We start from the raw sequence: 24678 nt of genomic DNA, 5'->3' as shown, positions 1-24678 counted from the left end.
CCTACCACTTTTCGGATAACAAGATTAACCTGTCTTTTCTCTCTCATGTGGGCTCCATATGTCTCTGCCAGAAAAGACAAGGTGACATTTGGCTAATTTTTTGCTAATGTGCAGAAGTAGGAGCTGTCTAGGGAAGCTTCTTTTTGCCAGGTAATTTGTACAATTTAACAGCAACCTTCTGGAGATTTTTTGTTCTCTCTCATGTTGTGTGTTGTTAATGTTGGGAATGTCTAACTAATTAACAAAGGAGTTGGGCAGCATGCCAACCTGGAGAGGTGATGTGTTTTTTGGCCTGGTGGGGTTTTCCTACCTCTCAGGGCTAGGTCATAATCTTCACTGATCAGTAGAAAGGTGAGGACTGCTCCCTTAGCTTAGTATTTTAAAATCATGGAAAATATGCCTCTTCCCTTTCCCAAACTTCCAGTCACCTTTCCCCACATTAAATACAGTTTTTGAAGCCAGACGTGGTGGCGCACGCTTATAATCCCCGCACTTGGGAGGCTGAGACAAGAGGATCGCACAGGTTCGAAGCCAGCCTCAGCTACTTAGTGAGGCTCTCAGAAACTTAGTGAGACCCTGTTTCCAGATAAAATATAAAATAGGTCTAGGAGTGTAGCCTGGAGGTAGAAAGCCTCTAGGTTCCACCCCCAGTACCACCAAAAAGCCCCCCCAAAACAGTTTTTTATTTGTTTGTTTTTTACTTTGGCGCTGAGGATTGAACTCAGGTGCATTCTACCTCTGAGCTACACCCCCAGCCTTTTTATGTTTATCTTTATTTTGAAACAAGGCCTCACTAGGTGATGAGAGTCAAACCACTTGTGGAAGCTGTCCTCAAACCAGCAATTCTCCTATCTCAGCCTCCCAAGTACTGAGATTACACCTGGCTTAATATAGCCCCCCCCCCCAACGCACGTACACAGATGGTAGCTAGGTGAATGAATTTGTTTGTATCAGATAATACTAAAAAATAAAGAAAAGTCAAAGGGCATGGAACAAAACACATTCAGCATGATAAAAGAAAGAGGCCTTAGGAAATAAGAAAGGGCTTTATAAGTACATGAGGGGCAAAGATGGATTTTAAAACAGGCTTATTCATTAAAATCTACAGTTTTTTGAGATGTCTGTGATATTTGAGGTCCTGGGCTGGTGCAGTGAGTTTGAAGATGAACCCTATGTACTGTCAACATCTGACGAGCTCATTTAGTACGGAGAAAAGACTTTAAGTTGTACTCTGTTGAGCTCAAGCTCATATGGAAAAAAGACTTATAAATAAATAATTGCAATATATTTTAATGAAGGCCATTGTAAAGATATATACTAAGTGCTTTAAGAGCCTACTGGAGTAATTAATTATGTGTTTTGGCACCATGAACATATTGTCAAAAGAGGAAACGTTTGTGCTTTATTGAAGGATTCCTCTCCATTAGAAGAAAAGAGAAAGGAATTCTATACCTAGAAAACACACAAAGAGGAGAGGGTGAGAGCACACAGGCTTCCAGGAGAGCAGGTCAGTGTGACTAGCATTGGGGCCGTTCCTCGTTCTTAGGCAGGAGACTGTGCTAGAAGACGCCGTGGGCCCGGGTTCTGATGGGCCTGTCCTGTCTCCTGAGGAGAACACAGTTTGTCTTGAAGCAAACGGTTGAAGACTTTTAGGCTGAGCAGTGATCCCCCAGGACAAGTCTGATGGTGGTTTAAGAAACAGATCAAAGCTGGGAGGGAACAGGGGCCGGCGATTGCAGAAGCCCAGGCGGAACGTGATAAAACAGGGAATTGTATTCTGGTGGAAATGAGTTTGCAGAACGTTTCTAGATTTATTTGTAAGACCTTCACAGTTAACTGGGACATGTATCCCAGAGGCTGATGCTGAGTGCTTCTATAAATCTACCATATGGATAAAATGCTGCTAAAAGAAATATGGAAACTGGGCGGGGTGGCACATGCCTGCAATCCCAGTATTTGGGAGGCCGAGACAGAAGGATTGTAGGTTCGAGGACAGCCTCAGCATTGTAGTGAGACTCTCGGCAACTTCATGAGAACTGCTTCAAAACAAAGATAAAAAACTGCTTAAAAATAAAAATAAAAAATAAAAAAGGAAATGTAGCCTTGGGTTAGAATGCCCCTGGTTTCAACCTCCAGTACCACAATAAATAAATAAGTAAAGAAAATGTTGGGCATGGTGGTGCATGTCTGTAATCTAAGTACTTGAGAGGATGAGACAGGAGGATTGCATTTTTGAGGCCAGTCTCAGCAAATTATTGAGGCCTTCAGCAACTTCATGAAACCCTGTTTCAAATTGAAAAATAAAGAGCTGGGGATGTAGTAGTTCAGAGGTAGAATGCCCCTACATTCAGTCCCCAGTAACACACACACACCACCACCAAAAGAGAGAGAGAGAGAGAGAGAGAGAGAGAGAGAGAGAGAGAAGAAATATGGAGTACATATTTCTTTTTTTTTTCTTTTTTTTGGGGGGTGGTACTGTGGTTCCTGGAAGCCCTTCTACCTCCGGGCTACACTCCCAGACCTATTTTTACTTTTTTTTTAAATTTTGGAAACAGGGTCTCCTAAGCCAGCGCGCGCGGCTGGCTTCGAACCTGCGCGGTCCTCCTGTCTCTGCCTCCCAAGCGCGGGGATTACAAGCGTGCGCCACCACGCCCAGCTTGGAGTACATATTTCTGATGCATGGAGTTTAGATTTAACAAACTAAAGCCAAGGTGTGTGTATTTATCTATCTATTTATTTATTTATTTATTTATTTATTTATTTATTTATTTATTTGCAGTACTGGGGATAGAACCAGGGGCATTTTACTTCCAAGCTACACCCAGCCCTATTTTTTATTCTTTATTTTTCAAACAGGGTCTCACTGAGTTGCAAAGGGCCTCACTAAGTAGCTGAGGCTGTCCTCAAACCACGATCCTCCTGTCTCAGCCTCCCGAGTGCTGGGATTATAAGCGTGGGCCACCACGCCCGGCTAGCCAAGATGTATTAAACTTATGAGTTCTGTGGCGCAGTCAGGCCAGAGAGAGCTTCAAGGATAGAAGGGAAGTTAGCAACACTAAATGTTCCACAAAGGTCAAGAGAGATAAAGACAAAGAGTCAGTACTGAGTGCATCAGTGAGAATGTCCACCAGGATCCGTGGGGGGCGGCGTCAGTAGAAGAGTCTGGAAGCTAGTTGCAATAGGCTGCTAATGGACAGAGAGTGAGAATCAGAGACCAGAGTATTTCTTTACATGGAAGAGTGTGGTGTGAGAGCCAGGAGGACGAGCAGGCATAACTTGAGAAGGAAAGATTGTTGAGGAAAAGTTTTTGGGAAGGGATGTCTAGCCTATATTTATATGCAGAAGGAAAGCCTCCAAGGGACGGAGGGATGGCCAAGTGACCTGACAGAGCGAGGTGGCAGAGGCGGGAGAACTGCCCCAGATCAAAGGCTTGTAGAGGAGAGAGGAGCTCGCTGGGAGGGGGGCTTACACTCCTCTCCAACTCAGGAATTGGCTTTTCCCTGGAAGCTCACGGTGGCTGCAGCGGCCATCACACTGGCTATAGTGTGAATGGGGGGGGGTCCTCTTTCTTTCATACCACCCCTTTATCTGCAATGGCACAGCAGGGAAAGCTGGGGCACCAACACCCTCTTAACTAACACCTGGAGAAAGTCGCAGCACACAGAGCAACTTTACGCTGGCCACACAATATCTCTGATCCCTGAACCCTCGGGCCCAACCTTATGGGGTTTCTGATGAAGGCAACTTCTTCTCGCCCTGGCTCCCGGAGGCTCCGTTCTCTTCCTCATTGGCTTGGAGCATGTCTTCTTCTCCTCGCTTAATGAAGCACCCTTGAGACACCTGTTCTTTTCTTGTGGCTCTGGGGATTGAGCCCAGGACCTGCTCCATACTAGGCAAGTGCCCACCCCTGAGCTCATCATCGGGTGCACCAATTCTTCTCACTGCCTTGACACACCAGTTTCAAGACATGGTGGTCTAGGCTGCCTTCCAAAGCCCAGATTCCCCCCTGTTCTCGTGTGGTTGACAGTGGGACTGGCACTTCCTTCACTTCCTTTACCCTTCCTTTACAGGGGGTAAGAAAGCTCTTTGGTCCCCACAGGTCAATTACATTAGAAGAGTCCAGTGATAGACAAGGCATACACACATGGCTTTTGATTTGAGGTTAGCTCTGGTTGGCCTTGGCAGCGAATGAAGCTAGGGTACGCAGAGTGGATGGAAAGTGAAAGCAGTTGATTTGTTGGGGCAGCGGATTGCCTGTGTGAAGTAGAATCCTACCACAGCTGCTGGGCGGGAGGACCAGCTTGGAGAATGAAGATTGGTGCCAGTTAGCAGAGGGTTCGATATTGCCGAACAGCACCAGAGACCCCAGTGAAAACAGAAATCGTACAGCTGTACTCTAGCCTGCCTATATTATTTTTTCTTCTTTAGCAGAGTTGCAGGCTGGGGGCACGAATGGAGAAAGTTATGTCTGGATATATGAAAAGCTTCAGATGGCCAAGGTGGGCACTGAATTGCCAAGATGAGAAAAGTCTAGAATATTGGTGAGGATGTGATTGAAAGTTTTGGTCATGAGGCCTCAGCCTGGTTAGCCTGGTTAGGAATGCTGATGGGCTGAGAGAGTGGATGGGGTGCAGGGAGTACAGCCCGTGCTAAAGAAAGGGAATATGGCTGATGATATGGGAGTTTCTGGCTGGACAATGGGTCTCTGGGTCTCAAATTTCAGAAATGAAATAGTTGTAAGATTGGGGTCGTGGGATGGCTGGATGAAGGGAGATGTGGTGGGAGCAGTAGTGGGATATGTGGAATAACATGATCATGGGATATTTGACTTCTAAAACTGGTAGGAATAAGTCTGTCTGTGAAAGCCAGATTGACAACAGGATCCAGAGAAATGCAAAATTTAGAAGGTATTTGCTTAGATTTGCTTATCATACAGTTTGGAAGCAGGACAGGGAAAAACAGGCCTTTCTGTAAACCTTATAGAAGAATAATACCTGAAGATCTCATTTTGTGGCTGTCCTTCTCTTAAGAGAATGAGCCAACAAAATAGTAAATTTTATATTCTGTATTTCTGTCTTCTCTGGAGAAATAAAATGATCATAGCAGCCCTGGGCCAGGACTCCCTCCTGGCAGTAGTAATATTCCTCACCAGCTTACCCGAGGCCCTGCCACTCCACACTGCTGCCCTATACTGGCTCGGTGTCAGTTGTATTTATTGGTAGGTTTATACATCTTTCTTGGAGTAAAGAGTAAAGTGAAATATTTCTTAATATCAAAAACCTATGAAAATTAGAAAACCAAAGATGAATCAGAAACAATATCCTCCTACATTTGATATGCAAAGTATACCATTGTTGAAAACCGATAAATTATGATATTATTATGAAACAAATCCCTCCAGCTTCACTCATTCCATTACCTACCTGGCTCCCATGGGCATTTGAGTTTGCAATGACCAATCACTCCCGTAGTAAAATAATGCCATAAATACACCCAAATACATGAGTGAGAATTTATGAAAGTAGTATGATAAGTTGTTTCTAGCGCAAATCCAATTAGTCTATCATATTGTTACTTTTGCTGACAGAATAATCTTATTGAATCCTCAGTAATTAATAGATATCCTCAAAGTGCTATCTATTTCAATAGCCACTGAGAAAATTCAATGAATTTATGAAGTGGTTCCTCACTGGCTGGAAGGCATCGATGTGATTCTCTGAGTGCCTAGCTTCTTGGCAGCCATGTATACTTGGAGAAGATGGATCCGAGGAAAATGGATGGAGGATCTTCAGTGCCAAAGGAGAGTAAGAATACAGAAATGAAAGCTTTTGGCAGGTCTCTTTTGCCACATTATTGCCCAGGAAGAAAGGCGATCACTACATATTTCTTGTTGTTAAAGATCACAATAAAATAAGCATAATCTAAGCTGTGGTAACATAAGAGATTAAAGTCAATATCCTGGAGTGATTTGGGAAACAAATGAGTAGCCAGTGTGGACCAGTAGATGGATAGAATCTGCTATTTCTGTAAAGCATTTTGATCTACTTTCTGCTCTAGTTAGCTCTCACATAAAGCATATGGGGAGCAGTCAAATATGAAGGCTCAGAGGTTGAACTGAACCTTTAGAGAAATACAGAAAATAAGACGAGATTGAGGTTTGGGAAATGAAAATTGTCATAATACATTGTGGGAGAAAAATAATCTGAAGGCCAAGTGCTCAGTGAGTCAGAAAAATTTGGAAAGTCGTAATATTAGAGCCTACGAACTGGAAACTAGATATGAATTCATAACCTGCAAGGGTATAAATGACAGCAAGAAGTCAGTAAACAGTGTCAGTGTTATTTTGGGAGACTGAAAGGTTATAATGGACCAGGAAGCCTGAATAGTGCAAATTCTAGACATCAAATTAATGATGCAAACAAATGGAAGACACTTTGGTGAAGGGCAAGAACAATGATCAGAAGCTACCATGGGCTGAAATATGGAGACAGCCTAGAAGAGATAAAGCTGTGTGTCGCTGGCATGTTATAATGAGATTATAAAGTTAGCTATTGACTTTGGACATTATGAACAAATTACTCATCAGAATCCAACCATTAGTATATAGATTGAATAAATTGGCAAAGCACCATGGAGTTATCTAGAATGAACATTTTATTAATGTCTTGCCTATCTTTTTATTGCCCTGCTCTGAAAATTAGTCTAAACGAACCATGAAACAGTATTTCCTGAGGAACGACTATTATATTTCGGCTCTTTCTTCTAGCTCCGACTTCTATGAATTTTACAATGCCACAAAAACACTTCAGGAAGAATTTTGGCAAAATATTTATAATATCTTTAATAACATTGCTCATGAAATCGGAGAAATGAAAAGCAATCACTTAGTAGCTGCAGAGACACAAGCAGGAAGAGGAGCAACAACTGCTTACTATGCTATTTGGGATGAAAAAAAAAACCCTGAGTTTAGCTTATTAAAAGGCCTGCTGGGAGCCAAGAACTGCACGTGTCAGGGAAGATGCCGCTTCCTATCACCACATCCGAGAAGTGGTACCTACCGATGGGCTGTATGTGTGATGAAGAAGGGTAGCTTGTAGCAGCAGCAGGCGTGTGACCAGAAGCTTGTGGGAGACAAGCACTTAGGGGGATAAAAAGGAACCTGGCACAGGCCTTGGGCTCCTGGCATCATTAGCCACAGGTTTGCCAAGATGCTTTGGGAAACATTTTAATTTAAATGCCAAGTCTATTTCAATGAAGTCTTCCTAGTTTGACCTGTTGGGAGTGTGGATTGAGATGGATAGGTGCTCATTTTGGAGGGCATTGGGGTATTAGATGATGGTTCAATATAAAAGCACCCTGGGTGTTCACACTTTTATATATATCCCTACTCATCCCAGGACACTCACGGTAAGAATGGCAGGATCTATGGTATTTTACTAGTAACTGGTATGTGCGGAGAATATTAGATACCACCCTAGAAAGGCCAGGGGTCCCTCCACTGATTGCTCAAAATATCACAACTAGAGACTCTAAAGACAAAGGTCCCATCTTTCTTCCTTTCCTCCCCCACAGCATACTCACAGGCTATAATGACTATAAATTTGATAAGGCAAATTAAGAACCGGGTTTGAATTATTTGAATGTATTCTGCAAAACTATGACAAGACAGAAAAAAAATATTTTGCAACAACGCTAGAAAAAAAAATAAAGAAAAAGAAAGGGGCTGAATAAAATATTCAAACATTGTTATCTATCTATGTAAAATATTTCTGTTAGTGTGTAGGCCCAGGTTGGCAAGAGATGTATAAAAGCTCTTTTGATGGGTTACAAGAACACGAATCCAGAGGATCTGAAGAATTAAAACGCCCTCTGGAATAACAGGAAAGTATTTGGTGTTGCTTCTGGGGCAAGGGAGGGTATGTATATGCATGTAAGGCCTATTTCCTCAGAGGTTTCAAGGCAGTTTGCTGCAACAGCGTGCTAATCAAGACAAGGTCTTTAAGTTCAGCCCTATTTGGACTCTCGGCTACTCCCTGCGGAGAGTACATTCCAGGAAAAGGATAAGCACAAGAGTGAGAAAGACCTAGGGTGCTCAGGAAGGGCAGGAGAGAGGACCCCAGGGATACCTGGGATGTAAAGGTGGGTGGGGCCAGGCTGGTTGGGGCCCGCAGGTACCAAACTTGGCTTGGTACCTGCGGAGTTTGGACCCTCTCTGGCTCTATGGATGGAGACCCGGGGGAGGTATCTGCACACGGGAGCGACATGCATCATTGAATTTGAGGCCAGTCACTCTTCTTGGGTTAGGGTAGGAGGACCAGAAAGAGGAGGGTCCCGTTGTAGCACAGAAGCAGGATCCTAACTCAAAAGATGAGCTCGATCTCCAGTGGGACCCGCAAGGGGGTGGGGGAGGAGAGGGGCTGGACCAGCAGGCACCCCTGGTGGCAGGACCAGGAAGGACATTTGAAAGGGAGGGATGGCAGTGACCATCTCTAGGGCGCCTGGGAGGGCAAGGAATACGCCCTGCCAAGGTCCTGTGCCCCTCGACTCCCGCCAGCCACCCACCCACCTTCACCCCCAGCCCCAGGGTCCTTGCAACCAGTGGCACCGATTCACAGTCCAGATCCCCAAGAGACCCGCACAGAATTGGCTTCAGTATGTGAAATGGGTCTGAAACCCTGGGGAGTCCCAGAGGGGAGAGTCCGGGTGGCTTTTCCCCCGAGTTGCGTGGGAAGGGCATGAGTCCTCGTGCGGGGCTGGGGTCCGGAGCGCGGCGCGGCGGCGGCCTCGGGGGACTCGGGGCGGGTGACTGACAGCGGCGGCAGCTCGGGGGCGGAGGGGGGGCCCGCGACCCGCGGCCGCGGCCCGATGCCGGGGGCCGGGCGCCCGCAGCCACCACGGCGGCGATCGCGGCGCAGCGGGCCGGGCGGTGGGCCGGGGCGGCCGGTAGGGGGCAGCGCCCGGGCGGGCGGCCGGGGCGGCTGTCAGCGTCCGAGGCGGGGCGCGTGTGCCCCCGCGTGTCCCCCCGCGGCCGGCGCTGCGCGGTGCTCCCGGAGTCCCCGCGGTGCTCCCGGCGCGCGTGCCGGGCGGCGGGTCCAGGTGCGGCGCGGGCACCGGCGCTGACCGCTGCTCTCCTCTCTCCCGCAGGAGCCTCGGGATCGCGCCGCCGCGCGCCGGCAACATCACCTCTAGATTAAAACAAGAAAAAAAAAAAAAAGAAGAAAAGAAAAGCGGAAGGAGCGGCGCGGGGAGGGGCCGCGCGCCCAGGCGGCGGCACCGGCTTTGTGCGGCGGCTCGCGGGGCGCCCATGGCGGAGTGCGGCCGGGGGGGCGCCGCGGCCGGGGCGCTGCCCACCTCCCCGGGCCCGGGCCTCGGCGCCAAGGGCGCCCTGAAAGCCGGGGCCGGGGAGGGCGGCGGCGGCGGCGGGCGCCTCGGCCCCGGCCGGCCGCGCTATGACAGCGCCGGGGTCTCCAACGGGGACTGCAGCCTGGGCGCGGGGGGCGACGAAGCCCGCGCCAGCCCTGCCCGGGGGGCCCGCGCCGCCGCGCTCGCCGCCACCCCCGCGCCCCTCGCCCGGGAGAGCAAGCCGGGCGGCCTGCCCCGCCGGAGCAGCATCATCAAGGTAGGTGGGCGCCGGGTCTGCTGCCCCCGGGGGCGAGGTGGAGGGTCGCGGGGGACCCTTGGCTGCTAGCCGCGGGCGCTGGGGTGTCCGAGTGCCTGAGCAGGACTGGGTGCAGAAGGCATTTGGGAAGAATGGAGAGGCGATCCCGAATGTGCGGGGGAGCTGTGCCCAGGCATCCCCGGGGCTCAACTTGGGGCTGTCACCTCTCCCAGGATTGGCTTGGAATGTGGGCCTTGTACCTGCCTGGGCAGGGCACGCTTTTCAGTGGTTGCCTGGGCTGGTGACAGACTCCCCCAGCTCTCTATTGCATTTTAAAAGACACTTAGGGACGATGTGAAAAACGTTCCTTGCAAATCCCAGGCAGCGAACGGAGATTATTTCATAGGGTTCTTCTGATCTATATGATAGTTGTTTCTCGCAAAGGGTTATGTTTGAAGGGTGCAAAACCGCCCCTCCCTCAATCACAGGGAGAAAGGGAGGTTTCTGAACATAAATGCAGATTTCCGCTTTCTCGGGCTCCAAAGCTCTGAGAGATTACAGTTCCGCACGATTTAATCTTTTCCTCGCTGCGGTAGTCAGGCCTGCAGATCCGTGGAAGTTCTTTTGGACAGTTTGCTCGGTTTTGATATCCTTTGCATGCTTTTATTTAGCAGAAGAAAGCCAGCGATCGTTTCTGTGCACTTTACACTGACGAAGTAAGAGTAGGAGTTTGGGGTGGTTTCATTCTGATCGTGCATTTTGGTCTGCAACGTAAAAATGTTTCACATGACATCAGGTGAAACAAAAATAGTCCATGAGCCTAGAAGAGCGCCTCAGGCAAGAGTGGTGCTGCTGGCTTGCTCAAGTTGGGAGCAAACATGAGAAGGTTGTTTTCTCCAAACCAGAGATTATCAGGACAGTGAGCTCAAGGCACACTGTCAGGGCCGTCCCCACCCTTCCTGTGGCTGATAACGGAGGGTGGGGGGGTCTGGAATGTGCCACCCTGAAGAGTTGGCTCTGATGGTATTTGGAATTTAATGGGAGCTCCAGAAATCTCCAAGGACTGTGGAAATGTCTGCTGGTGTTATCAACTTCTGCAGCGGTCTAGTGAAACATACCACCTTGCTGCTCTGTGTAAGAGGCATTGTGCAACTGCGTTTTGCGTTGTCATCTGTTTGTACAGTTTATAACTGGGCAAGGGAACAGTCAAAGGGCCTAAAGATCAAGTTCCCTAATTACCTGCAGCCCACCTTTAATCGAAGCAAAGGGTCTTTTTGCTGCGCGTGTAGCTGTGAGTGGCATATAATTTCTTTTACTGTGTAGTTTGTTTCCATGAGAGTTTCCTTCGGCTGTAGGTGGTAAACTTATTGACAGTTATGTGACATTTTTGTTTTTGAGGTTTTTCTGGGTGTTTTTGGCTTTTCAGTCACCAACTATTTGTGGTGATTTTGCATTGTGGTGTTAAGGAAATTTGAGGTGAACATCTCAGAGGTTATGCTAGCCTACCTGGTTAAGACAACACTCCCTCTGTCGTTTTGAGGGCCCGCTTTTCCTTTTAAAAAGTGCATTTTTATTAGTGCCCCTGCTGGGATTCAGAATGTAACTTCCTGAATGACAGCAGCATCTGTTTTGATTTTACACTCGCGGGAGATAAGGAAAGAGAGTGAAAGAGAGTGTCGATATTTCTGATACATGGAATTGAGAATTTGTCAGTAGATATCATTTCTTCATTGAGAGCTGTGGAACACATGGAGAAATAATTAGTTGTTCACAAATCACTGGTTTGGGAAATGGTGTCAATACTTTTATTGAGTTTTGAAACTTTTGAATTTATTTTTATTTTTCCTAATGAAGGCACTCTGCTTCTTGTTCATCATCACACCCTTAGGGGCAGGCACATAATAGGTGTTCAATAAACTGCTCACCACGCGGATGGAGAAATGATAACGGAGCGCACGTTTTCTCCAAGTTCTGTTAATTTCTAAAGCAGGTGGGTTTGGTTTACCAGCCTCCAATTTTGTTTACCATCTTTTACTTCTAGAGACAACAGACACCTTTTCCTTGACTTTAGGAAACCTGCAGTTTCTTTACCACTCTTGGAAATTGTAGAAGTAGTATGAAAGTTGATTGAGCCCAGGTTATAAGAAGGAGAGGATACTTTATTTAAATAATACCTTTCCCTAATGGTACATTTAATTACCATTGAATGTTTCTTCATATTGCCCCTCAGATTGGTACATGGAAGCCTCGAGATCTTTGGAATCTAGTGTGATACTTCCTAAACACATAGCGTTCGACGTCAAGACCATATCTTAATAGAATAAAAAAGTCTTACTTTAATGTCAAATTTTACAAAGTGAATACAGCACAGCTCTTTTCTTTGCATGAACGGCAGACATTATATTTCACTTTTGTTAAGAAATAGTAAAAAGCTCAAACAGAAAGCCACGTGGAAAGGCAGAAGTGACATCGTTCCATGTTTTGCCACGCTCTTTCTAAAAGATGCGAAGGAGAGCGTGCAGTCAGGTGGCCGACGAGCAGAGGTGGGACCAGGTTTGAAAGCAGGGTGGTGACTGGGAGGGGACTTGAAGAATAGCAAGGACCGAATGCTAGCCAAGCAGCAAAGGCTAATATTTGTGGGGTTGTATTAGCCGAAATGTCAGCTTCATGCTTCTTTCTCAGCTTCCATCTCCTTCATAATCTTGACATCTCTTAAATAGGGAACCCTAAATCAGAAAGGGGAGGAAGGGCCAGAATGGGATAAAGAAAGGATTATTACTCATGTGTAGAATTTATTTTTATTATTATTATTATTATTATTATTATTATTTTTTACGGTACTGGGGATGGAACCCAGGGGCATCCTTGAGCTACATCCCCAGCCCAATTTTTTTATTATTATTATTTTTTTTGGGGTGGTACTGGGGTTCCTGGAAACCCTTCTACCTCTGGGCTACACTCCCAGACCTATTTCATACTTTTTTATTTGGAAACAGGGTCTCTTAAGCCAGTGTGGCTGGCTTCCAACCGGCGCGATCCTCCTGTCTCCGCCTCCCAAGAGCGGGGATTACAAGTGTGCTCCATCACACCCGGCCTTATTCTTTATTTTGAAACAGGTTCTCACTGAGTTGCAAAGGGTCTCACTAAGTAACTGAGGCTGTCCCCGAACCGCGATCCTCCGGTCTCAGCCTCCCAAATGCTGGGATTACAAGCATGCACCACCACACCGGGCTTCAAGTGTAGGACGTAAGCAGAAACACACTGTAGGCTGACCAGAATTATATTTCTCATGTAAAATAATTTCTTTGGTTCTCCATCTGTTTTGTAAATATGGCATTGAGTAAGAAATTGTTGTAAAACTATATTTTCTGCCAAAATAGATGCACAAATCGATACTGAAAGAGCTCCTTAGTCCTGGTAACAGCTCCTTGGTTATGGTAATTTTGATAAATTCAGAATGAGCAGCCTTGTAAAACCTTTCACAAATAGCTTGAGATGATAAATAAGTTATGGAAATCATCACCAGACTTTTTTCTTTTACTGTTCACAGCTAATTGAATATAATAATATACTTTTAAGATTACTTGCAAAGGCCCATTACTGGATTTTTAGGGACAAAGCCATTATGCTTGTCATCTTAAGTAATCTAGTAAATGAAAATGTTGCTTTCATTTTCTCTTACCATAATTCATTTGATCACACTACTCAATACAGTTTATGCTTTATTTTGAGATAGTTAATTTTGTTAATTGTTCAGATGACATTTTTTTTTTTTTTTTACAAATAGCTCTATCTTTAATTAGAGAATCTGGTCTAAGAATATGAAGCAGCATTTTTTAGGTCTTGGATTGCTTTGTGATTTTAGAAATAAATGAAGTTAAAATGTGTACGTTAGTTGGAATGATTTATTTTTATCAGAACTGAGTACATGCTTTAGTTGATACTTTAAAAAATGTGGTCTATTTGCACGTAGTTACGAGTCACTGGTGGTGTCCAATAGTGTGAACTTTGACAAACATAGCGTCACAGGACCACCAGCACGGCCAAGATGGAGAGAGAATTTGCACCACTCCATCCCCACCCCAGGTCTCTTGGTAGTCTTCCCCTCGCCATATTCCAGGACTGTGGCAGCTGTTGGACTTGGGTCCTTTCGAATATGTGGACAATACAGCCGTTGCGTTATTTTTGTATTTAGAAGCAGTGATAGTAACAACCACTGGCTAAATACTAGGTGTAAAACACATGAAAAGTGCTTACCGTCATTCTTCAAGTTGGTCCTGCACCAACCACAGAAGCTGGAGAAAACCGGAGTTCAGAGAGGTTAACCGCAGGTCCAGGGCGCAGGAGCTGGTTTCCAGGGCCTCCCTTGGGTATGGCTGCACCCTGCTGCCCTGCACATTGTATTGGCTGTTTACATTTTCTAAGTAAATAAGGGAGCCTTGTTGGTTTGGGACGCTGGGTTGTTTTTTTTTTTCCTTTAAATGTACAGGATATTGGAGAGGGTAAAAGAATGTCTGTTTCTGCTGGCAGAAGAAGTTGACAGATACTCTACGTAGGCAGCCGTTTGGTCACCTGTTGCTGCTGCTCGAGCAAGCTTTCCAGCTTCACAGTGGTCAGTGGGCCGACCTTGTCCAAGGTGGCAGCCCTATTTTTCTTAATGCAATGATGTCATCATCATCATAGTATCATATTGTGTAGGAGAAACACCTTTGCTATCTTTTTATACCAACATGTATACCTGTGTCTAGACACTGAACTCCCCCGACAAGGTGAATAAGCAGGTGTTTCACGCCTGTTGTACATATTTAAGCAAAATAATGAAGACTTATATAAGTGTATTATATTGGCCCATGGATTAAATAAAGTAAGCTCTTTGAATGTAAAAACTGGCCTGAGCTCAGTAGATCTGCACAGGTATCAAGCATTTAATAACTGGTTCTTGATTTGGACCTTAAAAGAATCTGCATTTGACTTTAGACTTTTTTTTTTTTTTTTTTTTTGGTGGTACTCAGGGTGGAACCCAGAGGCTTTCTACCTCCATGCTATACTACCAAACCTATTTTTTATATTTTATTTGGAAACAGAGTCTCACTAAGTTGCTGAGAGCCTCGCTAAGTAGCTGAGGCTGGCTTCAAACCTGCGTGATCCTCCTGTCTCAGCCTCCCAAGCGCAGGGATTACAAACGTGTGCCACCATGCCCGGCTTTAGACTTTTGTTTAATAGGTATAAACAAAGGCAACTGCATGCCCAGCAAATTTGTGGCCATCTCATAAATATTACACAGGTAGCAACTGGATCACCAAATGAATTTGTCTAGATAGGCAGATTCTAATGGATTACTTAAGTCAGAAAAATCTAACGGCCAGTCAGCAACTCTCCGCTTTACTTTGTACTAATGCATTTTGGGCCAAAGAAGGTAACTGTTGGAAGATCAGGGGATGGTTGGTTGTTTTATTCCACTCCGAGAGCTTTTGTCTCAACTCACAGTCCAGTGTTCAAACATAATCATGGTGTGTTCATTTTTATACACTGGCAGAACTCTTTCTGTTTTGCTTTCCCCTTCCCTCATTTGCAACCTCTCCTCCCAAAGAGTTGCATTTGATTTGCATTGTTTTTTACAAAATCCATAAAGAAAGCAGACAGGAAGTTGTTTGTTTTACTAATTAATGGTATTGACCACTTAAGTTATTTTCTTAGCATATTCTCCCCCCAAATCAGTTCACTTCCTTTGATAGTTCTGTGTGCTCTGCAAGGGGTCTAGAATGTTATTTTCCCCCCTTTTTATGCTTAAGTTCTCCATGCCGTACTGTTCATCAAAGGAGGGCATGTTATTTATAGCCTAAATGCAGATATAAGCAAAGTATGAATATTCATAGTTTCGCTGGGCGTGGTGGCGCACGCTTGTAATCCCAGCATTTGGGAGGCTGAGACAGGAGGATCGCAGTTCACGGACAGCCTCAGCTACTATTTAGTGAGGCCCTGTGCAACTCACTCCTGTTTCAAAATAAAGAATAAAAAAATAGGGCTGGGGGTGTAGTTCGGAGGTAGAATGCCCATGGGTTCCATCCCCAGTACTAAAATATGTATATACACGCATATATGCACTAAGTATATATAAAAATCTGTAAAAATGGATGCTGTATTCATCATTAATATATAGCTTTGATACCCTTATTCACTCAACCTCTGGATTAGTTTTGCTATTATTTTGTTCTTCATTAGTGGGATTCAGCTGTTTGTACCAGAGGGCTACAGGATCTGAAAGCATATGCTTGCAGGCCACTTGGCCACCTTTTTTTCTACTGATAACAATGGTGAATCAGGAACATTATGTTTGGTACATGAGTGTCAGTCCTGATGCAAAACTCAACTTAGAGCCGCAGGAGAAGTTTTAGTTGAACTTATTTTCTCTTTTTAAGATTTAAATGAGTTTATTAAAAAGATAGAAAGAAGACAGTTACAGCCCCATGCAAGAGTGGCATGGGGGGGGGGAGGTTTCGAATGAATTCACCTGAATTTATTTTCCTTACATCAGAACACGTCCATAGCTTGAGGCCACCCAAAGTCTATAATTAATCCCATCGAGCTTCAGTGACAGAGAATAGCTTCAGTGAGCTCGCTGGCCGGACACTTGGCACCTGTGCATTCCAGAACGGCAGAGCGGGTCAGGCAACTGGGCCCTCTGGCCACTAGCGCTTGGTCACATGACAGGGTTAGTTAAGTAAAACATGTTCTAGCTAATTATCTCAGCTTAACTGTCCCTGGGGTTGAGGGCTGTGCCCAGGCCACATGTTGCATGTCAGGAGTATTCAGAGGGCAAAATAGTAGGGAAAATAAAAGGTCTGGAGTTCGTTGCTTGGGCTAGATCCTGGTTCTCCTGTGTTCTTTCTGTGTAGCTTTGGGTAAGACACTGACGTTTGTTTCTGGTTACCACATTTATGCTTTTTATCAGAGTTTAAGACGCATGGCACAGGAGTGTTACTGTTCATTAAAACATTTCATCTCTTTTCTGGCATTCAGTTTGTTTAAGTGACACGTAGAGTTTTTTTGCTTATTTTTAGGGAACTAAATTACTTAAACTTTTATTGTCCTTAGTATTGTATTGTCAAAAGATATCCATTTGGAACACTGTAGAATTAATAATAATAAAAGAAGAAAGCACACAAGGAATCTAGTGTACTAATACACAGCTTTAGTAAAAGTGGTATCTCTAATCCCTCCGCGCATTTTTTTCATATTGCCTTTGAAATTCTGCTGTTATATGCAACGCTAGGATTGGGTGCAGAAGATATACTAAGAAATGTTTATATCCATCATTTCATGTACATCTCTCCAGAACTTACAAGGAAACATTGCCCTTCTCTTTAGAAATAAGGGAACCCTGTCCACAAAGTTTGAGAATTTCTAAGCAAGGTCCCAGAGCTTATAAGAGGCAAAGCCAACATTTTGACCAAGTTTGGTTATCTTGAAATACTATTTTTATTTATTTATTCCTTATTTTATTTATTTTTTACTGCTGCACCACCCACTTCCACTCCAGCTTCTGAAATGTATTTTTTCACCTTTTCTCTCCTCCTTACTCAAACCATTTCAGCTCCTTAATCTTAGAAGTTTCTATCATTCCTAAAATAGATGACTAATTTCAATGAGAAGAATTTGGTGTCTTGGGGCTCAGTCTTGAGAGGAAGCCCGCAGGCACCTAGCAACATGAAGCCGGAGCCATGGTCCTCTCTGCCCTGCCCCGGCTTTCTCTCTGACCCATAAAACAGAACTTCTGCTTCTTTCTTTCCCATATTCCTTTACGAGATTAGCAATCTTTTTAGGGGGGTTGTTTTCCATTTTGCTTCTTTATTAAAATATAAGTTATGCTGGGTGTGGTGGCGCATGCTTGTAATCTCAGTACTTGGGAAGCAGATGCAGGAGGATCACAGTTTGGTGGCTTGCCTCAGCTACTTAGTGAGGGCCTCTGCAATTTAATGAGACCTTGTTTCAAAAAATAAAGAATAGTCGGGCCTGGTGGCCCACGCTTGTAATCCCCGCGCTTGGGAGGCGGAGACAGGAGGATCGTGCAGGTTCGAAGCCAGCGGCGCTGGCTTAAGAGACCCTGTTTCCAAATAAAAGTATAAAATAGGCCTGGGAGTGTAGCCTGGAGGTAGAAGGGCTTCCAGGAACCCCAGTACCACACACACACACACACACACACAAAAAAAAAATATAATAATAATAAAATAAAGAATAAAAGCCAAATGTGGTGACGCATGCTTGTAATCCCAGCATTTGGGAGGCTGAGACAGAAGGATGGAAGAGGTTCGTGGAAAGCCTCAGCTACTTATTGGGGCCCTTTCCAATTCATGAGTCCCTGTTTCAAAATAAAGTATAAAAAATAGGGCTGGGGGTGTAACTCAGAGGTAGAATGCCCCTGGGTTTCATCCAAGTACCTTAATATATATAATTCATAACATATCTATGTTATAGTTATGTATATTTTAGGGTACTGGAATGTAACAATTAGTGACATTTTGTTTTTCAGATGGGCTTCTTCTGATAGTATCTATCTCTGTTATTGTTTTGGAATTGTCAAGTGATTTTAGAATTTTTTTTTTTTTTTTTTTTTTTGGTGGTACTGGGGTTCCTGGAAGCCCTTCTACCTCCGGGCTACACTCCCAGACCTATTTTATATTTTTGAAACAGGGTCTCTTACGCCAGCGCGGCTGGCTTCGAACCTGCGCGATCCTCCTGTCTCCGCCTCCCAAGCGCGGGGATTACAAGCGTGCGCCACCACGCCCGGCGTGATTTTAGAATTTTAAAATATGATAATACAGCACATTACTCTGAAGTCAGGTTTCAGGTATCTTCTTGGGGAGTTCGCTAACTATACCGAGTTGGATATTGCAGGTGTTAATGAAGAAATGAAGCAGCTGAGTTTAAAACTGATTTAATAATGCGGGTTCATGGGAATTTTCAGAACACAAAGAGATCATGTAAAATTCTTTTGTAGTTAGAGAGACACAGGCCTTACTAATAAGCACATTTAGCTCCTAGCTATGGTTGAATTCATTTATTTGCATATCAGCATAACAGAACTGGGAAAAAGTGTTATGTAATACTGCAGTTTATGGGTATTAATAGAACGAGATGTGGTCTTACAGATAGCTATTTTTGTGAATTTGTTTTTTTTTTTTTTTGCTATAGAGAACTGAATGCATACATACGCTACTTATGCATGCATCGACTCTGAAGACTGTTTATAAATGCTAAAGATCCTGAGCTAACCAAATAATGTAGTGGGAGGTTGACATGAGCCCTGTTTTTCTCCTGAGAAAGCGATGGGTAGCAGGTGTCTGCTCTCTAAATTGAAAATGCCCAGGAAGGGGTAGGCTGTTTTTTTCTGAGCATTGCTGATGAAGCCTCTGTTGCTTTTGACCAATTAGTGTGGCCACAGAGGGCTAAGTGACCTCATTTACAGCTACCATTAGAATCACAAGCTCTATGACTCTCTCCGTATGGTTTCCTTCTACCTTTTATTTTTTATCTTCTTCGAAACTCTGGTGTCCTATGGACATAACAGATGCAATTTTTCAAACTTATATGGTTTGATGTTCATTCTTAAAAATATAAAGTGAGTTGCTTAGATTTTCATTTTTCTCAATCTGTGCTGGCAGCTCATATTAAGTGTCAATAGAATTATTCATAGGTCTTTATATTAGAGGTAATAGAATATCTGATGAAATAGCAGTTGTAAGGTTATGTTTATCTTTGGTGGTTTATTTAAAGAGGTCTGTCTTTACAGAAATAGATCTGTAGCCTTTCAGGGCTTTCTCTGGTTTTTGTGTGTTCCCATAAATAATTTTCTATACATTTAAAATGCTATTTGAAGTAGAAAATATCATAAAATATGTAGATGTTCAGTGTTAGTAGAATCAAGCAATGTTCCTAATTAGGTAAACCACTTCACACACCTTCTTGGTTATGTGCATTTTAATTACTTTAAATGGATATACTGGACATCCTGAGTGTTTTTTGTTTTGTGTAACCACTAACATGGTATCTTACTGCAGCTTTTAGGTGAGCTTCCCTGATGACCAGTGATTTTGAGCACCTTTTCATAATATTTCTCAACCATTGAATATTCTCTTTTGTAAAAATGCCTATTCAAGACTTCTGCTCGTTTTAAAAAAAACTGGCTTTAAAAATTTTTCACTTGTATGACTTCTTTACATTTTCTGAATATAATCTTTTGTTGATAGAAATAGGAAATATGAAGCTGGGTGTAGTGGCACATGCTTGTAATCCCAGCATTCGGGAGGCTGAGACATGAGGATCACAGTTCATGGAAGCCTCAGCTACTTAGTGAGGCCCTTTGCAACTCAGTGAGACCGTGTTTCAAAATAAAGTATAAAAAATAGGTCTGGGGGTGTAGCTTGGAGGTAGAATGGCCCAGGGTTCTATCCCCAGCATCATACAAAAAAAAGAAAAGAAAAGAAAAGAAATATGAAAATGTCCGCTGTTGGCATATGACTTGCCCGTTTACTGATTTAAAGGATATTTTAAAATAAATAATAATTCTTAATTTTAGTGACATCTAGTTTATCAATATTTCTCTTTATGGCTGTTATATCTGTATCCTCTTTAAGAAATCTCTACTTAAGACCATGAAGATATTTATTTATATGTATTTACTTCTAGAGCCTTTATCGTTTTACATTTTGTATTTAGAGCTATAATTATTTAGATTTTGCTTTTGTGTATAGTGTGAGAAAGGGGTCAATATTTCTTTTCCTATAAACATCTAATTAATTATTCCGCACCATTTATTTGAAAATACCATCTTTCCCCTCGCATTAGCTCTGTCATAAATCAAGTGACTGCGTACGTGTGGGTCTGTTTCAGGAGTCTCTTTTGTTATATCCTTCTATTTGCCTGTCCTCCTGTCCACACTATATTGTGGTCTTTTGTATGAGGTATATACCCAACAGAAATTATTACAGCTATATATTGAAAGATATGTACAAGAGCACTTACTGCAGCATTAACCGTCACAGTTCCAAACTGGAAACAACCCAAATGCTCATCTTATAAAATATCACACTATAGCCAGATGTGGTGACACACATGTCATCACAGTACTTGGGAGGCCGAGTCAGGAGAATCACAGATTTGAGACCAGCCTTGGCAACTTAGTGAGATCCTGTTTCAGAATAAAAAATAAAATTGGGCTGGGGAGGTAGCTTGGAGGTAGAACACCCCTAGGTTGAATCCCCAGTAAACACACACACACACACACACACACACACACACACACACACACGGACATTATACCGTGTAATATTGTGGAGAAAAGTAAGAAAAAAACAACAAAGAAAGAAGGAAAGAAAGAGAGATGACTACTACATGCATAGGATTAAAAGAAAGAAACTGGGCACAAAAGTACATATTTTTGCATAAATTTAAAAATTTATATACATTTTGTAATTTACATACATTTATTTACATAAATTTTAAAAGAAGGAAAGGTGATTTGGGGTAATGCGTGCTAAAACAGTGATTATTTGGGAAGGGATAACGATCAAGATAGGGAGCGAAGGGGGTTTCTAAGTGCCAGTCGTGTTTTGTTTCTGCATCTGAGTAGTGGTCCCCAAACTTGTATTTGTTTTGTAAAAATCCACTAAGCTGTACACTTAGGATTTCAAATAGTGAAGCAGGGAAGGAAAACATCATATCCTTAGCTGGGTCATTTTAGGACATACTGGAATTACCTGGATTCCAAAACATACTAGTATGCAGACCCCACCCCACTCCAGTTAGTCAAAACTTCTGGGGGTTTCCTAAAGCAGCCAGGGAGAGTTTAAGGTGTAGCGAGGGTTACGCACAGTTGTGGAGCCTTCCTTATACAGTCAAGTCCTCGAGGACCCCCTCAAGCTCTGTCGGATGTGAGCAAACAAACAGATCCAGTATTCTGCAGGTGACAGGTGGTGGTGATTCTGTGGCTGAACGATGGGTAGAGTCAGTCAGTCTGAACCTTTAGCTCCTCTGGATTTTTTGCTTCAAATGGTCCAGCTGCTCCTTTCTTGATGGGGAACAATTCCTTAGTCAAATTTGGAGGGACAGATTTTTATATGTGATGCTGACGATCTGGCCTGTTTGCTAATCATTTTGCCATAAGAATGTGTTTTCGATCCAGGTAAAGGTAAAAACGTATGTATGTCAGTTACCAAAAAGACCTGTGTTGAGTTATTTGGAGCCTTAATCTACCTGGATTAATCATCACAGCTCAGTCACTGTCTCCTGGTGTATCCTGGGTCCTTTCCATGTCTCACCAGAGGAAAGCTATCTGGGCATTCCTAGTATCCTGTTGCCTGGAAGAAGAACCTCTCCCAGGGGGAAATGTGTCTTAGAAAGAACCATATAGCACAAATGCTATTTCTGGAAAGAGGCAGTTGAAAATGTCAACTTTACTGAAAGAAGCCCTTACGTTTCTTTTAACCATCTCATCTTGTGCGCAAACAGCACACCTTCCGTGTAGTAAAGTGCCGTTTGCTAAGAGAAGATTATATATCGGCACTTGCCAAACATGTGTCTGTGGGTGAGGGTGATCTGTAGTAGGAGGGAGATAGAGAGGATCCCGAGGGGTCTAGGGAAGCTCTGGAGCTGTTCATGGTGGTTGACAGGTAGCTTTTAGGTTAAATGTGTATTTTCTAAATGTAGAAACATTTGCTATGTAACTTGAGATCCAGAAGAATGAACGTTGAACTCTCAAAACATCTATAAAACTATTTTACTGGCCACGAAACGGTAATGTGAACATTTCAGTTGTCGCGTGTGCACAATCTTGGTTCTGTGGTGAGTTTCTTTTTCTCCCTCACTTGTCCGCAGTAGCTTAACTTATTCTCTTGGGTCTGTTTGTTTCTCTTCTGGAGTAACTTGAGTGGATCTTCCAGCAGAGAAGCCCGTGCCCCTCACTTGCCTTGAGTGGACACCAGGGAGAAAGGAACCTGGCAGGAAGGCTGAGTGGGGGGCTTGGAGGGGTGCCCACAGTTAGGCAGCTGCCAAAGTGTCCTAATCGTGATTGTGGCCCCTTGTCAACACACACACATCTTTAACAGGCAGTTTTATTTACTTATATCTAAACAGGAGGAAGAGTAGCAATGAATTTCAGCATTCTTTGGGAAGAAGTCCTCAAGTTCTTTGTGAAATCTCAGAGCTCAGTGGTATTTTCCCTGCAATGGCTTAGGGAGGGTACTTGTGCCCCAGAATCAATAGCCAGGTCTTCTGACCCAGCTTTGTTGTGAGGGGAGAAGTGATGGTTGAAAATACTTTATTTATTTATTTCCGTATGTATGTATGTATGTATGTATGTATGTATGTATGTATATATTTATGTTACTGGCCTTTTGCACCAAAGCATAAACACAATTTATGAGTGCTACAGTAACGGGCCTGGAAGCAAGAGAGTGATACCAAGTTGAGAAATAGGATGCACAGCAAATGAGCAGTGTGCCAGGGACTTGCCCGAGGACTCCATGAGAACTGTGTTCTGCAGGCAGTACTGGCCACAGTGCAGCTACGCTGCTCTCTGTCCGCTCCCACTCGTGGCCACGCAGCTGTGTAGAAACAGGGTGGAGGACAGCTTAGAAGACGTCACAGAAGTAGCAGAGTGTGGTCGGGCTGTGTTACTAGGACAGCTCTCGGGCCTGACATTCCCTTCATGCCGACCCTAGTCTATGCTCAACTGAGGTTGGGCCCCAAGATGTGCGTGGAGCTGGGGCCACTGTGGGCAGTGTGGATAGTGTGGCATGAGGATGGACATGAGCCCTGACCAGCTCGGAGCATCTCAAGAGCGAGAACAACAATTAGCCATCTGCCTCCACACAGGGAGAGAATTGGCAGTCTAGCCTTAAGCGTTTCTGCTGTGTCTGAACAGAGTAGACCTTTGGGGTTATGTTTAAAAACAACATCAAAAGGGCATCAAGTAGGCAGGGAAGATGCAGTCTGGATTTCTATGCAGAGATTCAAACCGGAGACCTGGACCCAGGTTCCGGTGGCCTGGGGCTTGCCGTGAGACCAGGAGCTACAAGCGGAGCCATGGACCCTGGGAAGGGCTGGGCTTCTGCTTGTCTGAAATGTTAACGGTGCCAAGAGGTCTCTGCTTTGTACTGTCACTGTCTAAAGTGCATGGATTCTTGTCTGCTGGGTGTCTCATGTGTCTTCTGGGCGCCGAGCAAAAACTTTTTGGATGACTGATGTGTTTACTAAAAACCCATACAGATCTTGTAAGGATCTGTTTGTCTGAATGACTTAGTTTCTGCTATTTTATTGTTGGTTCTATTCTTTACACGACAGAGATCTATACTTTTTCTTTAAGTCTGAAAAACCAATTAAGCTACCCAGTCGCCCGGCCTCCCTCAAAAAAAAAAAAAAATCTATTTTAAAGATTACAATTAATTTTTCCCATCTCTTATCATTTGTAATTTAAAAGTTTGTTTTCAACACTCCTTGGTTCATACTGTTCGACTACCGTGTTTTGATTTGGTGTTTCTGCTTTCATCCGCTCCTTTTTGGGTTTATTTACCATTTCAAGTGGAATCACGTGGCCACAGGCCTGTGACTTCTCCCTGGTCCACCGCTTTCATCAGTCTTGAGCGAGGTGAGCCTGTTGACGGGTGCTGTCATTTTAGTTGCCACCAGGATAGAACCACTGATGTCTTCATCTCAGCCTTGGAAGATTCTGTTACTGAGAGAGAAGTGACCATGATACTGAGAAAATAATCTCCTCATTCTTTTTTTGACAGAAATAAATATTCAGAGGATTCAGGAAGTTAAGGGAATACGCATAATTTAAACAGTTACCTCCGTCTGTTTAGCATTTTCGGGGAACTTGAAACGTCAATGAAAATTTTAATTGATGAAATTACAAAGGAGACTGTTTTTCCTCAGGGAGAATGTAAAATTTAGAAGGAAGATAATCTAAACTTTGCATCTAGCATATATTTTGACTTTTAAGAAGTCAGTTAAACTCTTATGCTCACTATATTTTCTATATATTGAAATAAAGCTAGATGTTGATCTGCTCATTTCACAAG

At 43.8% G+C, this 24678-nt stretch overlaps 1 protein-coding gene across 1 annotated transcript in view; it reads left to right on the top strand.

The window, feature by feature from the left end:
* Positions 1-9155: 9155 nt before the first annotated feature.
* The window catches only part of PLCL2 (phospholipase C like 2), a gene marked incomplete at its 3' end in the record, with an annotated part of 188077 nt that continues 172554 nt past the window's right edge, over positions 9156-24678 (top strand). The window contains exon 1 of the mRNA XM_080715692.1: positions 9156-9619. Within this exon, the coding sequence (XP_080571818.1) occupies positions 9305-9619 (315 nt within the window). The 5' untranslated portion in view covers positions 9156-9304. The remainder of the gene's footprint in view (positions 9620-24678) is intronic.

The sequence above is a fragment of the Muscardinus avellanarius genome (genome assembly GCF_963383645.1).
Source record: "Muscardinus avellanarius genome assembly, chromosome: 18".
In the NCBI taxonomy this organism is placed as follows: domain Eukaryota; kingdom Metazoa; phylum Chordata; class Mammalia; order Rodentia; family Gliridae; genus Muscardinus; species Muscardinus avellanarius.
Note: the sequence above shows the minus strand (reverse complement) of the source record. Positions and strands in the feature narration are given on the sequence as shown.